Here is a 19,225-nt window from a genome sequence, read left to right on the forward strand (position 1 = left end):
TTTCAACAGAATAATGCAATGTCCATGCATTTGAGGATCCTCTAAATTTATTTAACATGGATTTTTTTTGCTAACTCATTTCACATTAAACTGTGTGTAAAAAAATTAAACAGAAAATGTATAAATAAAGGTAGCAACATAAAATATTTTCCAGTGAGATAAATTTTAATAACATTTTCTGGCAAGATTCATATTTATCATTTAAAAGATGTGGTAAAATCACAGGGCACCTGGGTGGCTCAGTTGGTGAAGTGTCAACTCTTAATCTTAGCTCGGGTCATGAGCTCACGACGGTTTGTGGGATTGAGTCCCGCGTGGGGCTCTGTGCTGACAGGGTGGAGCCTGCTTGGGATTCTCTGTTTCCCTCTCTCTCTGCCCCTTCCCTGCTTGTGCACATGCTCTCAAGATAAATAAGCATTAAAAATTTGCAGTAAAACCAAGAGTTTCTATACATTTCCAGAAGCAAACCTGAAAGATTCTGTTGAAATCAAAGGACAAATTAAAATCACTGATTACAGGGGCGCCTGGGTGGCGCAGTCGGTTAAGCGTCCGACTTCAGCCAGGTCACGATCTCGCGGTCCGTGAGTTCGAGCCCCGCATCAGGCTCTGGGCTGATGGCTCGGAGCCTGGAGCCTGTTTCCGATTCTGTGTCTCCCTCTCTCTCTGCCCCTCCCCCGTTCATGCTCTGTCTCTCTCTGTCCCCAAAATAAATAAACTTTGAAAAAAAAAAATCACTGATTACAAAATATTTGAATATAGCAGCACCTTAGTTACTTGGAATTCAGGCTTATGTACAGCTCCTACGATCTGGAACACAGCGATGGAACAAAGTTCCCCGAAGTGTTGAGACAGCTCTTGCAAAACCAGTGCACGGAAGCTCATTTGCTTTAATTGCAGAAGAGGGACCCAGGCAGAGCCTTTTCACCTTACTTTATACGATTCTGAATAACTTTGACGGTCTGGTTTGGCAGACCACAGCAGAGTAAAACAACAATTTTTTAGGGGAGAAGAAATGAGTGAACGAAAGGCAGATCTGCTGCCCAAACACAAAGTGTTTATTGACATCAGAGAGGAAACTGAAAAGGAGAAACTGTAAAATGTGTCGTGTGGAGACATTCGGTACACACGTATTTGACCTACCATTCTTGCATACATTTAATGAGCACGCATTTAATAATGCCTGTTGTTAGCCTTTTGCTACGCTAGGTGCCCAGGACACAGAGATTGAAATCTCGGCGCCTGCCCTCAAGGGTTTATAATCTAGCGGAAAGGTTGACAGATATAAAGGCAGTGATGATACAGTATGGAGAATGGTTAAGGGCTAGATAGAACTGAAGCCTGGGTGACGGGCCAGAACGCGTTTAAAATATTACAGGCACGACGCAATGAAGCCCTAATTGAGACAGCAGCAGTGGAAATGCAGAAATGTGTACGATGTGAAAGATCAAGAAGGTAGACTTTCCAGGTCAGGATGACTGATTGGATCTGAGGGATGAGGGAGAAGGAAACGTCAGGGATGTCTCTCAGATTTCTGGCTGCTCCAGTCTCTCTAGGGGGCTTCCTCTTATTAGGGCTGACATTTTAAAAGAAGACTTGGGAGGGGCGCCTGGGTGGCTCAGTCGGTTAAGCATCCGGCTTTGGCTCGGGTCATGATGTCACGGTTTGTGGGTTCGAGCCCGCCATTGGGCTCTGTGCTGACAGTTCAGAGCCCGGAGCCTGTTTCAGATTCTGTGTCTCCCTCTCTCTATGCCCCTCCCCAACTCATGTTCTGTCTCCCTCTGTCTCAAAAATAAATAAACATTTAAAAAATAAAAAAAAAAAAATAAAAGAAGACTTGGGAGTCACTGGCAAAAGGTCAGAGAAGTGTGAAATCCATTTAGCAGTGATTTTTTTCTGTTGGGGAATAAAACACCCCATTCTAAATGAACGGTATGCAGAGAAGTCCTTGTAAGTTCCTTGAGGGCAGGGCACATGCCATTTATCCTTGTATCCCCAGTGCCCAAATATGGTGGATGCTTAATGGTAATTTATTTATTTGACTTATAGAAACCAATTAAAATCACTTTGACCTTTTCTAATCATCTCCCTTGAGGGAGTCGGATAAGACTGAGGAAATTTATAGAGGTCTTTTGTCCTTGAGCAGATAGCTATTGGCTTCAGACGTATTTCTTCTCTTTCAAACAGAATTTTTCTTAAGGGAATCGAAAGGTCCATGTTGTCTCATTGGATCAGATCTTCTGAAGATCCTGACAAGCAGCCTTTCCATCTCCTCAGGTTTCCCGAGGCTTTTACAAAAATCTCGGACACTAGTTGGCTCCCTGACACTGACACTGTGAGGTACAGAGGGGGGCAGGCCGTGGCATCTCAGGGAACTGGGGGTGGCCTTGTGTACTCCCAGGCACTGTATGCTTACAGGTTTAGGGACGGGTGTGCAGAAGCCTGTCATTCCCTAAAAGAAAGGAGGCCTTATTCAGCCGACCTCAGAGACCGAAAGGTCCCCTGGAACCTTCCTTACCCCCAGAAGTTTCCCCAGGGGTTTCTGTTCAGAAAAGAAGCTCATCTCTGAGAGGCAACTTTGGAAACAATGAAGTCAAGATGCACTTAAAAGAGAAGCTCAGAATTGGGTCAGATTAGGATGAAGGGAAGAAATACTCCAGATGCATTATGAAGCTTCTCTGAAAAGAACTGTTTTCATGAGTTTAATCACTGACATCTACTGAAGCAATGTTATTTTTTCATTTGAATGTTTAATTTTGAAAGCTAAGCTTGAGAAATAGAAGCATTTTATCCTTTATCAAATAGCTGTGAGTCACGGCTGATATGTCTGAAAAAATCAGCTATAAAATCTCAGTTGGCTTTGAAGCAGGAACAAAAACAAAATAAAACAAGAATCAAATCGCACAAGGGAACCCAGCTTCCAAAAACACTCCCAAGAATGCTCACCCGTGCCTATGGAATATAACATTCTATCAGATGCCAAATGTGTGAATTTACATAGATGTTGTCATTATAAAATCTGTGGTTGGATGAGCATCGTGCCTCAAGGGCACTGGTATTTAAACGAAAGCCACACTGGGCAGTGGGTGTTCTCGGTCCAGTTTTGTGTCCCTTGGTTGCAGAAGGCATGTTTTTAAAAATTTCTTTTGAATCTTCCTAAAGCAGCCATGATTTTCTGCAAGCCTGAAAGTTGTTCCGTGTTACTGGCTAGTTGCCTAGAAAGCCTCCTTGGAGGTGAGCCTTTCCCATTCCAGCCACCTCTTTGTGGGGAGATCATTCTGGATGCATTTAGCTGGAGGGGAGCCACCAAGGAAAAGGTGCACAGCCTAGCTCCCGGGGTGGGGCAGAGGGAGGCCATGGAGGGACAGGGCGCTCATCACCCCAGCCAGGGGGCAGGCAACCGGGAGAAGACGTGGTCAGCCCAAAGCCAGCCCTGGGAGCAGGTGTGGCCTGGAAATAGGCAGGCAGAGGAGGTGGGTGGGGGGCGGCAGGATACGGGTGGGCAGCCCCGAACCTAGTGACTAACCCCATTCCATTTCTGAATGCGAGGCCACGGTCACTGCTCACGCACTCTCCTGTTAGGAACCATCCTTGCCCTCAGCAGAGGGTGATGAAGACATGACAGGCTTTCCTCTGGGAAGCCCGTGGGATCAGAACGAGCCATTTTTGGATACAAATGTCAGTGGCTTTGCCTGCGGCAGTTCACGGAAGACATAATTGCTGTGAGCTGCCTCCCTCCACCCCTCTTCCTGCACTCAGCCACCCACCTCCCCTGAAGCTGATCACAGACTCCAGGGAGCAGAGGGAAGGGCAGGCGGTAGAGGCTGCTCCTTCTGGTTCTTTCCCACTCCCTCAGCGGGAGGCTCTGACGTTTCCAGAATTCAGACCCCAGAGCTGAGCGGGACTCTAGTGGGCAGAGGGGAGACCGTCTCCCATGGATGTGAAGGCCGCGCGGGCAGTTCTGGAAGTGAGGGCAGTGTGTGAACCAAACCCCAGAGCCTTCTCTGTCAACCACGTGCTGAGTTTATGCATTCTGAGGGAAATTCTGGGCTTCTCTGAAATGTGGCCAGGGGAAGAGAAGGCGTCTCCAAGTTTAATTCTTGGGTGCTGCCTTCTATACCTCCTTTGGAAATACAGACTCAACGCAGAGAGATTTATGTTTACCAACTACCCCCATCAGATATGTGGGGTCTTTACTAAATCCTCATAAACTTTGTAACTTTAATAATTCGTTTCTAGCATATCTACCACCTAGCCTCAACTGGTATTTAACAGGCAGACTTCTTGAAGGGCAGGACACTGGCTTATGCAGTTGTATATTCTTAATAATTTCAGATTCTGTACAAACCGAACGTGGCTTTTGTAAGTGAGCATCGTTCTATTAAAATACTGAGCATTAAAATACTCAGAAAATTCATCCCACTGACAACTAGAGTTTACTTTGATCCTTGTGGGTTTTTTTTTTTTTTTTTTTTTTTTAAGGCTTTATGCCCAGCATGGAGCCCAATTACAGGGCTTGAACTCATGGCCCTGAGATCAAGAGTCCCATGCTTAACAGACTGAGCCACCCAGGCACCCTTACTTTGTTGTTGTTGTTTTAAATAATTTAAAGCATAAGTGTTCACAAGGTTGTAAATGCTTCTTTTTTGTGACTGAGTTGAAGAGCTATCATAATTCTATGGTCATAGACTCTACTATTGCCTAATTTTAGGCTAGTCCACAGCTCAGGGGACTACTCACCTTCAGCAGTATTCATCTGGTTTTATTCCCTTATTTCAAATACAAATACGTTTTTGACTGTTCCTGTCTGATCTTATATACTGTGCCTGTACTCATAACATGAGTGGAAAGATACCATTAATTTAATTTTCATCATTCCATCCTAATTACTTTTTCTATGAGGCTTTGGTCTTTAAAATTCAATAGCCTACAGGCCTCTCTGTTCCTGAGGGTGGTGCTGATAACAGAGAAAGTAAATGTGCTCCTAATAAAATTTCCACACTTTTCTTTTTAAAGTGTCACAAGTAATACATGTCCATGATGAAAATGAAGAAGCATGTAAGCAGAAAGAAAAACTATGCACTTATATGTATTTATAAATATAAATTTTTAAGGATGTCCATGTATATTTGTAAAAATGTGATGCTTTTCATCACTTTTTAATATTTTCCTGTTTAACATGAACACGTGTCTATTCTAACGGCTGCCCAATTTTGTCTTGTATGGATGTAATACAACTAATTTAATTAATCTCTTATTGTTGGAGATTCAAATTATTTAAAAAAATTTGCTATGGCAGGGGCGCCTGGGTGGCTCAGTCGGTTAAGCGTCCGACTTCGGCTCAGGTCTCGATCTCGCGGTCCGTGAGTTCGAGCCCCGCGTCGGGCTCTGGGCTGATGGCTCAGAGCCTGGAGCCTGTTTCCGATTCTGTGTCTCCCTCTCTCTCTGCCCCTCCCCCGTTCATGCTCTGTCTCTCTCTGTCTCAAAAATAAATAAACGTTAAAAAAAAATTTTTAAAAAATTTGCTATGGTAATGAACATCGTGTTGCTACATTCTTGTGCATTTGCTCGAGTATTTTTGGAGGATAAATGGACCCTAATTTTCTTTTTGATCGTACTCCCCTCATGGCCTTAACTTGTCCCCTTTCAATGGGACCTGATTGTGCCAACACAGAAGATGGTACTGCCTCTACTGGATTCTTCATATTAGTTCCTTGACCTTGATTCTTCATTTTAGTTGCTTTATCTCCAGAAATGTCTCATTTTGGGTTTTTTATTCCTTTGCTAGAGATTATATGGAGCTTGGTCAAAGTTACAGTTAAAATTTCTCTGTTGCCTCCTGTCTCTCAACATTGTTCCTCTGCTCTCTATTTCTTTTAAGTTTACTTATTTTCGAAAAGAGGGAGAGAGAGAAAGAGTATGAACGAGGGAAGGGCAGAGAGAGAGGGAGAGAGAGAATCCCAAGCAGGCCCCGTGCTGCCAGTGTGGAGCCCTGTGTGTGGCTCGAACCCACGGACCGTGAGATCATAACCTGAGCTGAAACCAAGAGTCAGATGCTTAACTGACTCTTGCCACCCAGGTGACCCCCTCTGCTCTCTCTAAGTGCCCGCATTTCCCGAGATTCTATCCTTGGTTTCCCTTTGCAGCCCACACACCTCCTCAGCCAATTCTTCCCCTCATTCTAATTTGTGAGAAGGGTTAATTCTTGAGTTCTAGCCTTTCCCCCAATTCTTCAACATATACTCCCAACCACCACCTTGGCATCTCCATATGTACAGGTATCTTAAAGTTAGTATTCCCCAGACTAAACTCATGCTTTACTCCAAAATCCTAGCAAAACAAAAACAAATACAAAATAAAAAATAAAAGCAGCCCCTCCCCTCTAAAACCCAAACAACTCACTTTCTCCTTCCATGCTCTCTCTTTTAAAGTAAAGGTGCCCCTTATTCACCATCACACAGTCATCCAGATTCAGTCAATTGGCATTTATTGGTTGCATCAAATCATGTCACTCTCCTGCATAAAACTCTCTAGCGGCTTCCCACTGTCATTAAAATGTTCCCCAAACTCCTTACGGCCACCACAAGGCTCCTGGTCTTTACCTGCCCCCACCCTCATCTCCTTCCAGGCCCCTCCAGGTTCACTACACCCTGGCTGCCTTCTTTTTGACCTTCCCTTCCAAGTGCAAGTGTTTGTACATCTCAGAGACTTAGCACTTGCCCTCCCCTCAGCCAAGAACTCTTTTCTGTATTGTGCCATTCGTGTTATAACTAAAAGCTTATTGCTAAACCCAAGATCACCTATTCTATGTTTTCTTCCGGAGGTTTTATAGTTTTGCATTTTTAAAGTTAGGTCCATGATCCATTTTAATTTTTGTGAAGATCTCTGTCTAGAATCTTTTTTTTTTTTTGCATACAAATATCTAATTGTTTCAATGCCATTTGTTGAATATATTATCCTTTCTCCATTGATCACTTTTATGTCTTGATCAAAGATCCGTTGATATATTTGAATGGGTCTTTTTTTGGGCACTAATTCATATAATTCTTTAAAAAAAATTTTTTTTAATGTTTATTTATTTTTGCGACAGAGAGAGACAGAGCATGAGCAGGGGAGGGGCAGAGAGAGAGGGAGACACAGAATCTGAAGCAGGCTCCAGGCTCAGAGCTGTCAGCACAGAGCCCAACACTGGGCTCGAACTCATGAACTGGGAGATCATGACCTGAACCGAAGTTGGACGCTTAACCGGCTGAGCCACCCAGGCGCCCCACTAATTCATATAATTCTTAAGATTCATATGTCCCATCAGGAAATATTTATTGAGCAACTATTATATGATAGACACTGTTGTAGGTGCTGGAAGCATATCAGTAAAAATTAAATAAATAAATAAATAAATATCCTAGCATTAAAAAAATCCCTGCCTTCATGGAGTTTGTATTCTAGAAGTCAAGTAATATATAACATATGAGAATATTTTTATTTTATTTATTTAATTTTTTAAGTTTTTTATTTCATTATTTATTTTTAAGTTTGTTTATTTTGAGAGAGAGTGACAGAGCAAGAGAGAGAAAGAGAGAGAGCATGTGCCTGTGGGAAAGGGCAGAGACAGAGAGAGGAGGAGAGAGAATCCCAAGCAGTCTCCACACCATCAGCATGGAGTCCACTGAGGGCTCAGTCCACAAACCCATGAGATCATGACCTGAGCTGAAATCAAGAGTCAGACACTCAACTGACTGAGCCCCCGACGGGCCCCCGAGAATAGTTTTAGTTATTCACATTTCTTTCCCAAGTAAGTACAGCACGCGCTTAAATGCCTGTATCTCCGTTTATATTTCTCAAAGCATTTGTTCATCACAAATTTGAGCTAAGTGCTGCTCCCTGTGCAAGGTGCTGGGTATTTGCAGATGTGCCCTTCCCTCCCGCCTCTCATTCCGTGCTCATTTCTTCTATCTGTTGGAAAAGCACAATGCAGTTAACCCTTGAACAACCCCAGCGTTAGGGGCACCAGCTCCCTGCACAGTTGAAAATCCAAGTACAACTTTTGATCCTCCCAAAATGTAACTGCTAATAGCCTACCATTGATTAGAGGCCTTACCAATAACATAAGCAGTTGATGAACACGTATTTTGAATGTTCTATGCATTGTATACTGTATTCTTACAACAAAGTAAGCTAGAGGAAAGAAAATGTTATTAATATCACAAGGAAAATACATTTACACTACTGTACTCTATTTACTGAAAAAAATATGAATCTAAGTGGACTCATACAGTTCAGACCTGTGTTGTTCAAGGGTCAAATGTAATATAATTTTTAGATTTAGGCATATCTGAGATGTCGAGTGCAGTAAGACATGAAATACAGGCTGAATTATACTTCACGGCTCACTGTGATATTTCCAGCACAGAAACTCCATTCCAATGTTAATGGCCTTGGGGTTTTCTGGATAACTGGGATGAGAACAGATACTATTTATTCAGATTGAAGGGTCATATAGACAATGTCTTCAAAATGTGAATTGCTCTTTCTTGATCACTTATTTGTACTTCACGGATATATATCTGTCCTAGTAATATCTAGTCCTCGTCCAGGAGTCAGAAAGAGATTTACAGAAACAAGTTGCCTTCTAAGCCTTGTTTGTGTATAATAATCTTCTGACAACCCAAAAACCTAAGAAAAAAAAAATAATGAAAGAGGCTTGCTAAGCAGGAGAGCAGTGAAAAGGGAAAATTAAAAAAAAGATGACATTTCTAGGCTCAACCTAATTTGGGGGAAAAGTGAAGGCTCAGAACCGTCTGTCTGGCTGAGAATTTCTAAGCTCCTAAGTATCACATTGAAGGAAAGCTTGGTTCCCCTTAGCTACACAAAAAAGGCACGTGTATGGCGATTTTTGGAAAAGAATGAGTTACTAGCTAGTGAACTACTTAGAAGAAAAAGGAGAAAAGAAATGGAGCAAATAAAGATGATTCTAAATATTGTTTTTTCATAGTAGATATTTGGAAGGTGGAAGAGACCTTAGAGACCATCTCTTCCAAACCCTTAGTTCCACGGAGGAATTCCCTCTGCAGAAGTCTTAGCAGCAACGAGCCTGTGTTGGAACGTTTCCTGTAACAGGGAACTTAGTGCTTCATCTGGTCAAGAATTAAGAGCTGCCCATTAATTATGGAAAGCAGTGAACTGAGTTCTAACTTGTAGCAACTCCCAGACAGGTGTTTTAATTCCATTCTCTGAAGCCACAAATGCATGTCTAATGTCCTCATTCATAGGAGGTCCTTTGCATATGGCAGCAATCTAGGCTTCACTAAGTTCTGGATTCCCCCCACCCTTCCCCTTATGTCCTGCCTACTATGCCCCACCCTTCCCCTTATGTCCTTCCCCTTATGTCCTGCCTACTATGAGATGTTTTCTGTTGGTTAAAGACTTTGTTAAAACACGATGCTCGGAATGAACATATGTTCCAGAATTTTGAGGGTTTAAACGATGGAGGTTTCTAAGAAGAAAGATCAACAAATGTCTTTATTGTACTTCTGTTAAATTTTGGGGGGGAGTAAAGTTAAATGTTTAAAGTTTATCATTATGCCTGAATTAAAGGTGTTCCACTTATAGGTGTTGTTGAGCCTCTGACTCATGACCTCAGGGTGGAGAGTTCAAGCCCTGCACTGGGTTTGAAGATTACAGGAAAACAACAACAACAACAAACAGTCTGTAACTTCACAAATCTATCACTTTGGAAGCTGGTGGCAACAAGCTGGCAGGAAATATGGGACTTAGGAAAAGCAAACACACTCTATTTGCTAATGATCACTAAACATTTGTAACCAAGGTAAGCTTATTACAGAAAGGAGGAGTTAGCTCAAGTGTAAGGGCAGAGCATTTAAAAATCCTAACCTTCTTTCTTGCATGCTAAAATAAGTTAACAGAGATCAACTATTAGCTGCTACAGAAGGAAGGGAATTGTTCACACTATGTGATTTTTGTCAGAGTGACTGCTTGACTGCCTGCCTGTCCGAGATTTTATTACTTATTAACTCATGATTCCCAGTGAGTAGGAGAAGGCGCTTGGATTTCTAAGGTTTGTGTGAGGCTGGTGTCCTCATTTTTCTGCCAGGGCTCTGGTATTCGCTCTTTGAATAATGGCAGTTCTCAGCAAAGCCAAGGTTTTCCACGCATGCCCTTCACTGTGCACACCCAATTAACGAACGGTTAATTTCTGGTTTCAGATTTTGGACATAATCAAAACGTTGGATACTGAGAAGCTTGGTAAACAGAATATGACCGTACGTGTACTTGTTTCTGACTTCCAAGGGAGGACGTCTAACAGCTCTCAGCTTCCAAATGCCTGGACCAATGGCACAAAGCTGACACTGATTATGGAACCCATGAGAATGCACAAAATTCAGGAACGCTGGGGGTCTGTTATTGGTTTTTTTTTTTTAAACAAAATATTCATACATTAGTGTTTGTGGAACATATATACTCAGTTTAAAGGAGAATAACCAAAGAAATACCCAGTTTCTTCCCATGTTTAAAGAGAACATTGGGGCGCCTGGGTGGCTCAGTCGGTTAAGCGTCCGACTTCGGCTCAGGTCACGATCTCACGGTCCGTGAGTTCGAGCCCCGTGTCGGGCTCTGGGCTGATGGCTCAGAGCCTGGAGCCTGCTTCTGATTCTGTGCCTCCCTCTCTCTCTGCCCCTCCCCTGTTCATGCTCTGTCTCTCTCTGTCTCAAAAATAAATAAACGTTAAAAAAAAAAATTAAAAAAAAAAAAGAGAACATTGAACCAATTCCACCAAAGCTCTGTGAGCCCCATGTGCACCCCCAGTCCGCGGGGGAACTGTGGTCCTGCACTTCCACGTTAATCATTTCCTTGCCTTGCTTTTCTTTTCTTTTCTTTTCTTTTCTTTTCTTTTCTTTCCTTTCTTCCTTCCATCCTCCCTTCCTTCCTTCCTTTCTTTTTTTTAAGCCCTACCCCAACCTGGGGTTTGAACTCCCCTCCCTGAGATCAAGAGTCGCAGGCTTTCCCTGCTGAGCCAGCCAGGCTCACCCCGTCTTTGCCTTTCTTTATATACTTTTTACCACATATATATGAATAGTGTTTAATTTTGTAAGTTTTGGGACTTTATGTAGATGGATTTATCCTCTGTATAGTCTTCTAGGAATCACTGTTTTTTTTTTTTAATTTTTTTTTTTAACATTTATTTATTTTTGAGACAGAGAGAGAGCATGAACAGGGGAGGGTCAGAGAGAGAGGGAGACACAGAATCTGAAACAGGCTCCAGGCTCTGAACTGTCAGCCCAGAGCCCGACACGGGGCTCGAACCCACCGACCGCGAGATCATGACCTGAGCCGAAGTCAGACGCTTAACCGACTGAGCCACCCAGGCGCCCCTAGGAATCACTGTTTTTGTTCAACATGTTTGTGAGAATCATTCATGTTTCATGCATAGGTATACTTGATTCCTTTTCATTGCTTTCTCCTGATGATAAATATTAGTGTTTCTTCAAGGTTTCTTTTTTTTTTCTTCAATGAATAATACTTCTATGCAAATTTTTGCATACGTCTCCTGGCGCTCTGTCCATTGCTGACATTTATCAAGCACTTATTTTTGCGTCAGGCACTGTTCCAAGCACTTTCAATGTATTGATTTATTTAAACCTTCCACAACCCTATGTGGTAGGTATAATTATTATCCTCATTTCACAGATGAGGGAATTTGGTCCAAAGAGGTTAAGTAACCTGCCTGAGGTGAGAAGCCTGAGAAGAGACAGGGCTGGACTTTGGACCGAGCTTCTTAGCTACAGAGTCTATCCTAGTCAGTACAACATCCTGATCCTTGTGCTAATCAATCACTCAGGTAATTTGAAAAATTCTAGGGTTTTGTTTTGTTTTTGTTTTCATTTGTTCACGTGTATCTTTGTTAGTCAAATTGTTAGTAAGATGAGTCCATTGTTAGTCAATTTTGTTAGTAAATTCTTTTAGAAGCACAAAGTCAACGAATTTAATAAAGACCCCATGCCTCCCTTTTGGGGGTTGGGATTAAAATTCTCATTGTTTCTCTCCCCCTGAAGTATCTGCATTTTGAATCAATTTCAGAATGGGGAAGAATGTACTTCACGAAAAGAAAGATTACTATGTAAACTATCTTCACTGTATGAGGCTTTGAAGACCAGTGGCTAATTTATATGTCCCACAGATATCAGTTTCAGTGGCAGGCAAATGGTGGATGGTATTTATTCCCATCAGTGTTCATTATCTCAATGGCCTGCGTATGAAAACATAAACATGAGCCATGTGTACGTCTTCTGAGTTGGTGGGAAGCCTCCAAGTACCACCTAATCCAGAAAATAACAGGTTGAGAATTCAAAAGAAATCTGCTGAGGAAGTAAGGGAGAAAATACATTTGCTTCCAAATTTAGCAAAGAGTCAGAGACAGGTCTTAGAAACATGGACAGTCATTCCTGAGGACAGAAGGAGCCTCCCTCTACCTGCACAAAGACAGCATAACACAACAGCCCTCACCTCTTTCTGAAGCCTCGGATGTAGCAATATGAACCTTAACCTGGCATCTTTACTGGCATTCAGAAAGGAAAATCAACTGGAAAATCTGTTGCAGGCTAAAACTAGCAAAGCAAGAAAGAAATCTCGCAGCTTCTACAGGTAAAGGAGACTGGAGAAATATCAGTGAGAAACATGCGTGTTTATCCAGGCTTAATAGTGCAAGCAAGGTTGTCTTCAACCACTTTCACCGAAGGTCCTGAAGACTTCAGGAAGAGAGTGGTAGGAGCCAAGCGCAGAGGAGCCCAATACCTCAAAGGGCAGATAAATGACCACCTAATAATCAACCAGCCGCTCTGCAGAGGTAGTGATTTTCAGGAAATGACATTTTGGAAAGGTTCAGTTATCTCTAAAGGACTCACGGCACTTTGCTCTTAACAACTCCAATTTTTGGTTGCTGTTTGAGTAAAACAATTTTAAAGCGTTAAATTTAGAAAAAAGAGTTCACAATCTGCCATTTCAACAGTTTCTAGTTTGATTAAGACTGATGCTTCATAAAGGTAATCCAAGCATAGTTAAAATAAGATTGTTATATTTTTTGAGTGAAAAGAGCAAGTTATAAAAGAGTTCAATATGATCCCTCTTTTTGGGAAAAGCATATACCTATAAACATGGAGAGTATCTGGAAAATTCTACACCAAGATTCATCAACCTAGGCACTATTGACATTCTGTACAAGAGAACTCTCTGCTCCAGGGGACTCCCCTGTGCATGGGAGGAAAGTTAGCAGTATTCCCGGCTTCTCCCCTGCCCCTGACATTAACAGCACCTTCCCCCTGAGTCCTGAGGATCAAAAATGTCTCCAGCCATTGCCAAATGTCCCCTGGGGGGTGAAATCATTCCCAGGTGAGCGTCATTTCTCTACCTTAATGTGTTTACAGCAGTTAGACCCGGGATGGTAGATCATAGGTAACTTTTATCCTTCTCCCCTTTATTTCTAGTGACTGCACACTGAATATGTGTATTTATCTTCTATAGTGAAAAATAAGAACTACCATTAAAATACCTTTCACCATGGCACTCTTTGGTAAAAAAATTACGGGCACATGCTTTGGAGCAAGGTCTTTGGAAAAAAAGAAAAAAAAAGACATAAAGCTAGAAGATTTATGGAAGATTTCATGAAGGGAACCACAAAGAAAATAGAGAAAAACAGTTCTTCCAAGAATTCTTCTGCAAAAATTCATCTCCAGACAGGAGGGTGGTAATGTGTGGGCCAGAAAGAATTTGATTTGTGATCTGGGTATACTGATTCACGCTGATGGAGCTCTTTCTTCAATGTTCTCATTAGATTTACCATGCTGGACAGACTTGCGCTCTGGGCTGTACAACTCGTTTTTCTCTGCATTAATTTCCTTGAGTTGAGCTCAGCCCGGGAGCACCAGATCTTTCCCATGTTGTCAGCTGAGGGGTAAGTGTCCCTCTTCACGTCCTTCCTTCCCATACACATGATGTGGCACTAGATTTCACTCACTTTGTAGCAGGTGTATTTTCATTCACCCAATTTAGAATTTATGGCGTGCGGAAATAGAGCCTCTAGTTGTTTTCACGAGGAAAACTTACCCAATGTGGAAGAGGTAGAAGCAACACAATTTTTAAAATGCTCACTACTTCTGACACGCTTAGGATGGCAAGAGATGGTGTAAACGCTACTCAGAATTAGATTCCCTTTTATAAAACCATTGACGATTTCACTCTGAAGGCATAAAGGAGGGAGCAAGTTAATGATTGTGCTTTTAGGTAAGAAAAACAGGGTGAGGCAAACTTTGCCTTGGAGTTGAAATAGTCATGTCTAAATGGCCTTTCTGGAGCCGAGCACACGCTCTGGCAGTTAACAGTAAGTACACAGTGCTCCCTACACACCAGACACTGTTCTAGGTGCTTCTATGGTCCCCTCTTTTCATCTCAAAACAGCCCTAAGGGAGTTGTTATCCTGATTTCATAGACGAGGACACTGTAGGACACAGCAGGTACTCAAATAAATCTTCTGTGAATAAAACCAATAAGCCAAGCCATCATCAATCACTTTGTTCTTTTTCTGCTTTTAATAACGACTCATTCTTTCCTACTCCTGAAACTCTTTTACAGTTAGTGTTAGAAATTTGGTCTTCAAAACCAGCAGAATCATGTCTACAGGGGTTGAGAGGAACAGGACACTCTAGTTAATAGGATTATGGTCTAAATTAAATCATGAGCTCAGAAACTGTTTGGATTTGTGGGCAATCTCAAAAGACCACGACTCCAGAACTCACCTCTCCTCCCAGGGTTGTCTGCCTGTGCCAAAAATATAAATAGGCAAATATGGATGATACCTGTTTTCCTGCGAGAGCATCAGTGGATTAGGAGTTCATGATTAAAACAAATATTTATTAAGGTAAAATAATATGATATTGCTGTTCCTCAGGTCAAAAACTGTCAAATGTCTATAATTTTATATGGTTCAACTTCAGAGATTCTGTCATATTTTAATGCATTGGCTGCAGAGTTTAATTTTCTAGGTGAATGGTAAAGGAGAGGAAACTGGTTACTGGAAATTAACTAGGTTGGTAGTGTTTTATAGTATATTTTATTTTTCTTACAGTAAATTGTGTCAAATTTTAATACGTTCTCCTTTACATATTTATTTAACTTCTTTCTTTTGTATATCCTTGTTTGTTTATTGATTTTAAAATTATGTAGATAGGGGATAGTCATTCATACATATTCCAAGGAACCTTTGAGGCATTGCTCATTCAAATAGAATATTTCATATTATAATAGTAACGTAGTGTTTCAGCTGCTAAACATGTTTCAATTTATAGACTACGTAAATATCTTTTTAAGGGCACATTTCCAAGGGCACCTGGGTGACTTAATTGGTTAAGTGCTCAACTCTTGACCTCAACTCAGGTCGTAATCTCAGGGTCATGAGTTCAAGCCCTGCGCTGGGCTCTGCACTAGATGTGAAACCTGATTAAAAAAAAAAAAAGAAAGAAAAAGAATAAAAAAGAAAAAGAGAAAAGGCACATTTCTAGAAATTCTATCACAAAAGGTGGCATTTTCTTTCAGGTTAGTCCCCTACTAAAAAGTGCCTATTAAGTTACTGAGAGGACATTTTCTGACTACAAAATCATAACAATTTATCTTTACTCTCCAGGAGTTCTCACAAAATATGAATATGGCCACTTAAAGTAGCCGAAAGCGTGTAATTTCAAGGTCTGTGCCTGATTTGCTCACTCTGAACTCAGATTATTACGACTGAATAGGGGGTTGGTGTCCTTAAATGTGACCAACTGACCACCAACTTAGTGGTATTTGTATGTTTTCAGTACTTCCTCGCTCTGACAATAATCCAAATTCTAAAAGAAGAGTCATATTTATAAAATGAATGGTCTTCATGAGATATTTTTCTACAGTGCTATATGCTTGTCAAGTGCCCGGAAAAATAATTGCAGAAGGAGGCTTGTTACACAATAATAAACAGAGAGGCCATACATAGCACACTCACCTGCAGGAATTCTTTATCCGATTTGGCAAACATTTTTGAATGCACACAAAAAATGAGCCGGCCACTGCATTCCAGATACCGGCCCCCCCATCACTATAAGAGACCCCCATGCATGACCCAACTCCCTTATGAGGCAGGATGAAACCAGTCCTGTGAGAGCAGAGAAGAAATAAGTACTTCTCACTGACAAATCTGAGTCACATTTCTTTTAGCCCGCATACTTTATTTTTCAGTCCCTTATACGTTTGCACCCATGTGCCTTGTAACAGTAGGGGTGTGGCAAAGGGAAGTTTGGGTGTCAGTCTTCCATCTGCACATAGAGTCCCCATTCCTCCATAAATTTCAGGAGGTCGGTTTCGTTGTCTTCCGACGGCTTGTCTGGAGCCTGCTCCTCATACAGTCTAGACAAAAGGCCCTCCTCCACGAGCTCCTTGGACTCAGGCTGCTTGCCTCCCTCTGAGCCATGTTCAAAGCCAGGGAAGGACGGTATGCACAGCCTGCCGGTCCGAGGGTCCCAATCCACCAGTGTGGTCGACGGCTCTTCCTCTCGCTCCTCTTCTGTGCCCACGTGCTCCTGCAGCAACTGGTCCAGGTGTCGGAGCTGAGGGGCATACGAATACAGTGGTGCCTGGGGGCTCACATCTGCCAAAGCAGCCTGTTGCTCAAAGAACGTTCCTTGTAGGGACACCTTTTCCTGCAAATTGAGCTCAGGGCCGCCAGGCCCCACACAAACGTCTGCAGCTCTGACATCATATTCGTATTCAACAACTGCCTTCTCGGTGGGTATTGCTCTGCCTGGTGACCCTTGCTGGGTTAGGGAAGTGCCCTGGGTGCTTTCCCCAGAGTCACAGGAAATGTCCACCAGATGTGAAGCATACCCTAAGTGTTTCACCTCCATTTCCGCCTGACGCGGCCGCTGGTCCCCGCCGGGCTCATCCCCGTCCGACCCGTCGTCGCTTTTTTCCACTACGTGTCTCATATCCTTATGAGAAATTTTAGAATCCTCCAAAATATTGAGGGTGATAAAATTAATCACAATTTTTTCAGCAGGTACAAAGAATCTTTTGTCAAATTCATTTCCATAAATCAAAATCTATAAAGAGAGAAGAGAATGGTTTTCACCTTTTCACTTGAGAAAGACATGAAAAACAGCTGTTAAGTAGAACTTATACTGTCATCAGATAGTTTTAAAGACCTATTCTTACCCACTCATGGAAGTGAAAGTTATTCTTGGAATAAACAGAAAGCCTCATCCATGGAGGCAAGAGACCCAAGACACGAAAAAGGCATTGGAAGTGAAAAGTGGCTCCCTGGGTGAGTGTTTATCCGTCCCAAGGATCAGGGTGAGGGAGTTCAGGGGAATTATTTAATTTCTTGAGTCTCAGTTGTTAATTCTGTAAAATCTGGATTTCTGCCACGTGAGAAGTGGTGAGGACCGAGTGAGCTAGTTTTGAAACTGCTTTGTTAATTATGGGTGATGACGTATTTCTTAGTTAGCTATGGTTCCCCAGGTTACCAGCCCTGTGTTGGATATACTCCGGACATGAGATGTGGGCGGGCATGAAAACTGCATGTAAAAAAAGAAATACGCACATGAGTAGGGATGGTTTTACTCATTCCCCGGATACCACTCTAATCACGGTATAATGAAGCCAAAAAGGGAAATTCATCTGCCTGTTTATGGCAGATAGAGAAGCTCTAAATCGTGTCAGGGAAACTGGTTTGAGATTAAAATTGTGCTGGGGCTATGTGGAAGGTGACTGTTTAGATGGCAAGTCACGAATTATGTGACAATCCTCATTGTCCACCCCATGAAGTGATTCCATTCAACACTACAAAATATGACATTCAGGGGCGCCTGGGTGGCTCAGTGGGTTGAGCATCCAACTCTTGATTTTGGCTCAGGTCATGATCCCAGGGTTGTGGGATTGAGCCCCATGTTGGGCTCTGCACTGAGCTTGGAGCCTGCTTAAGGTCCCCCACCTCTCTCCCTCTGCCCTTCCCCGACTCCCTTGAATGCAAGCGCGCGCACTCTCTCTCTCTTAAAAAAAAAGACAAAATACGACATTCAGCCTCATTCCTTTACAAAATTTTGGTTCCAGAAAGCCACTTGTGATCAATTCTCTTATGAATTTTCCTCCCAGGAAGGGTCTCCCTGTGCCATTAGGAAGCTAGCTCTAAAGCCTAAAAGCAGGCAGAATAATAGAAACGTTTAAATGCCAAACTAACAGCTTGCATTGCGTACATGGATGCATTGTGCATATGTGAACATATATTTTAATAACAGGCAAAGAACCCATTTTCTCATTGAAATATGCCCAGCCCTTCAGAACCCTTCAGTGCGCAGTCCAGAAGCATAAGGGTTACTCCTTCTTCTTCTATTTTCTTGCTCTCCTTGCTGTGAATGATTGTCCTGGCCGTTTTCCTCCTATGTTTTCCACTCCATGCCTGTCTCTGGCCCTACATCCCACCCTCCTCTTTTAGACTCTCCCCTTGGCTCCCCTGGACAACTGCCACAGTCTCCTAGCTGCTCTTCTTGTTTCCAGTCTTACTCCCTCCAAAGCTGTCTGAGACCCACCATCCAGTTGGGTCTAGAACCCGATATTGACCATGAAGCTTCCTACTCAAAACCCCACAGAGATTTCTCCTTGCCAGCAGAATGTAAAATCGAAGCCCCTTAGAATAACATCCCGATTCTCCTGCCCCCCGGCCCTAACACCCCCTCTCCACTTTCGCTTCTGTAGCTCCTCATCAGCAACCGTACGGTTCAGCAAGACCATGTGGTTTTCCAAACATCTGCTCACCTTGGTCCCTGCTGGTTTCTCTGCCAGCAGTAAGTGCCCTCTTACTCCCCTTTCATAACCAAGGCAGGGCATAAAGCTTCTTCTGGACCCAATGTGGGGTTCAGTGCCCTGCCTGTGTCCCCAGAGTCCTCAGTGCCTGCTTTCATCTTAACCTTCACATATCATTTTGAAGTTCGAGTCCTCAACTGAACTTGAACGTCTGGAAGGGCATAGATCGTGACTTAATTTATTTGTGTACCTCAAGACCCGGTCTAATCTGCTCATTAAACCTAAAATCTTTGTCAAAGCTGAGGAATCTTTCTCTTTCGTTATGTTAGTGAGTTAACCTAGTGCCAAAGTGTTTCTTTTTTAATTAATTAACTCTTTAAACTCACCCTGCTTA

The 19,225-nt window shown here is 42.5% G+C and overlaps 1 protein-coding gene across 3 annotated transcripts in view; it reads right to left on the reverse strand.

Moving 5' to 3' along the window:
• Positions 1-16,236: 16,236 nt before the first annotated feature.
• IL20RA (interleukin 20 receptor subunit alpha) overlaps positions 16,237-19,225 on the reverse strand; it is a 35,747-nt gene continuing 32,758 nt past the window's right edge. For all 3 annotated transcript variants that reach the window (XM_043593103.1, XM_043593102.1, XM_043593104.1), the window contains exon 7: positions 16,237-17,132. In XM_043593103.1, the coding sequence (XP_043449038.1) occupies positions 16,338-17,132 (795 nt within the window). In that variant the 3' untranslated portion in view covers positions 16,237-16,337. The remainder of the gene's footprint in view (positions 17,133-19,225) is intronic.

The sequence above is a fragment of the Prionailurus bengalensis genome, chromosome B2 (genome assembly GCF_016509475.1).
Source record: "Prionailurus bengalensis isolate Pbe53 chromosome B2, Fcat_Pben_1.1_paternal_pri, whole genome shotgun sequence".
Lineage (NCBI taxonomy): Eukaryota > Metazoa > Chordata > Mammalia > Carnivora > Felidae > Prionailurus > Prionailurus bengalensis.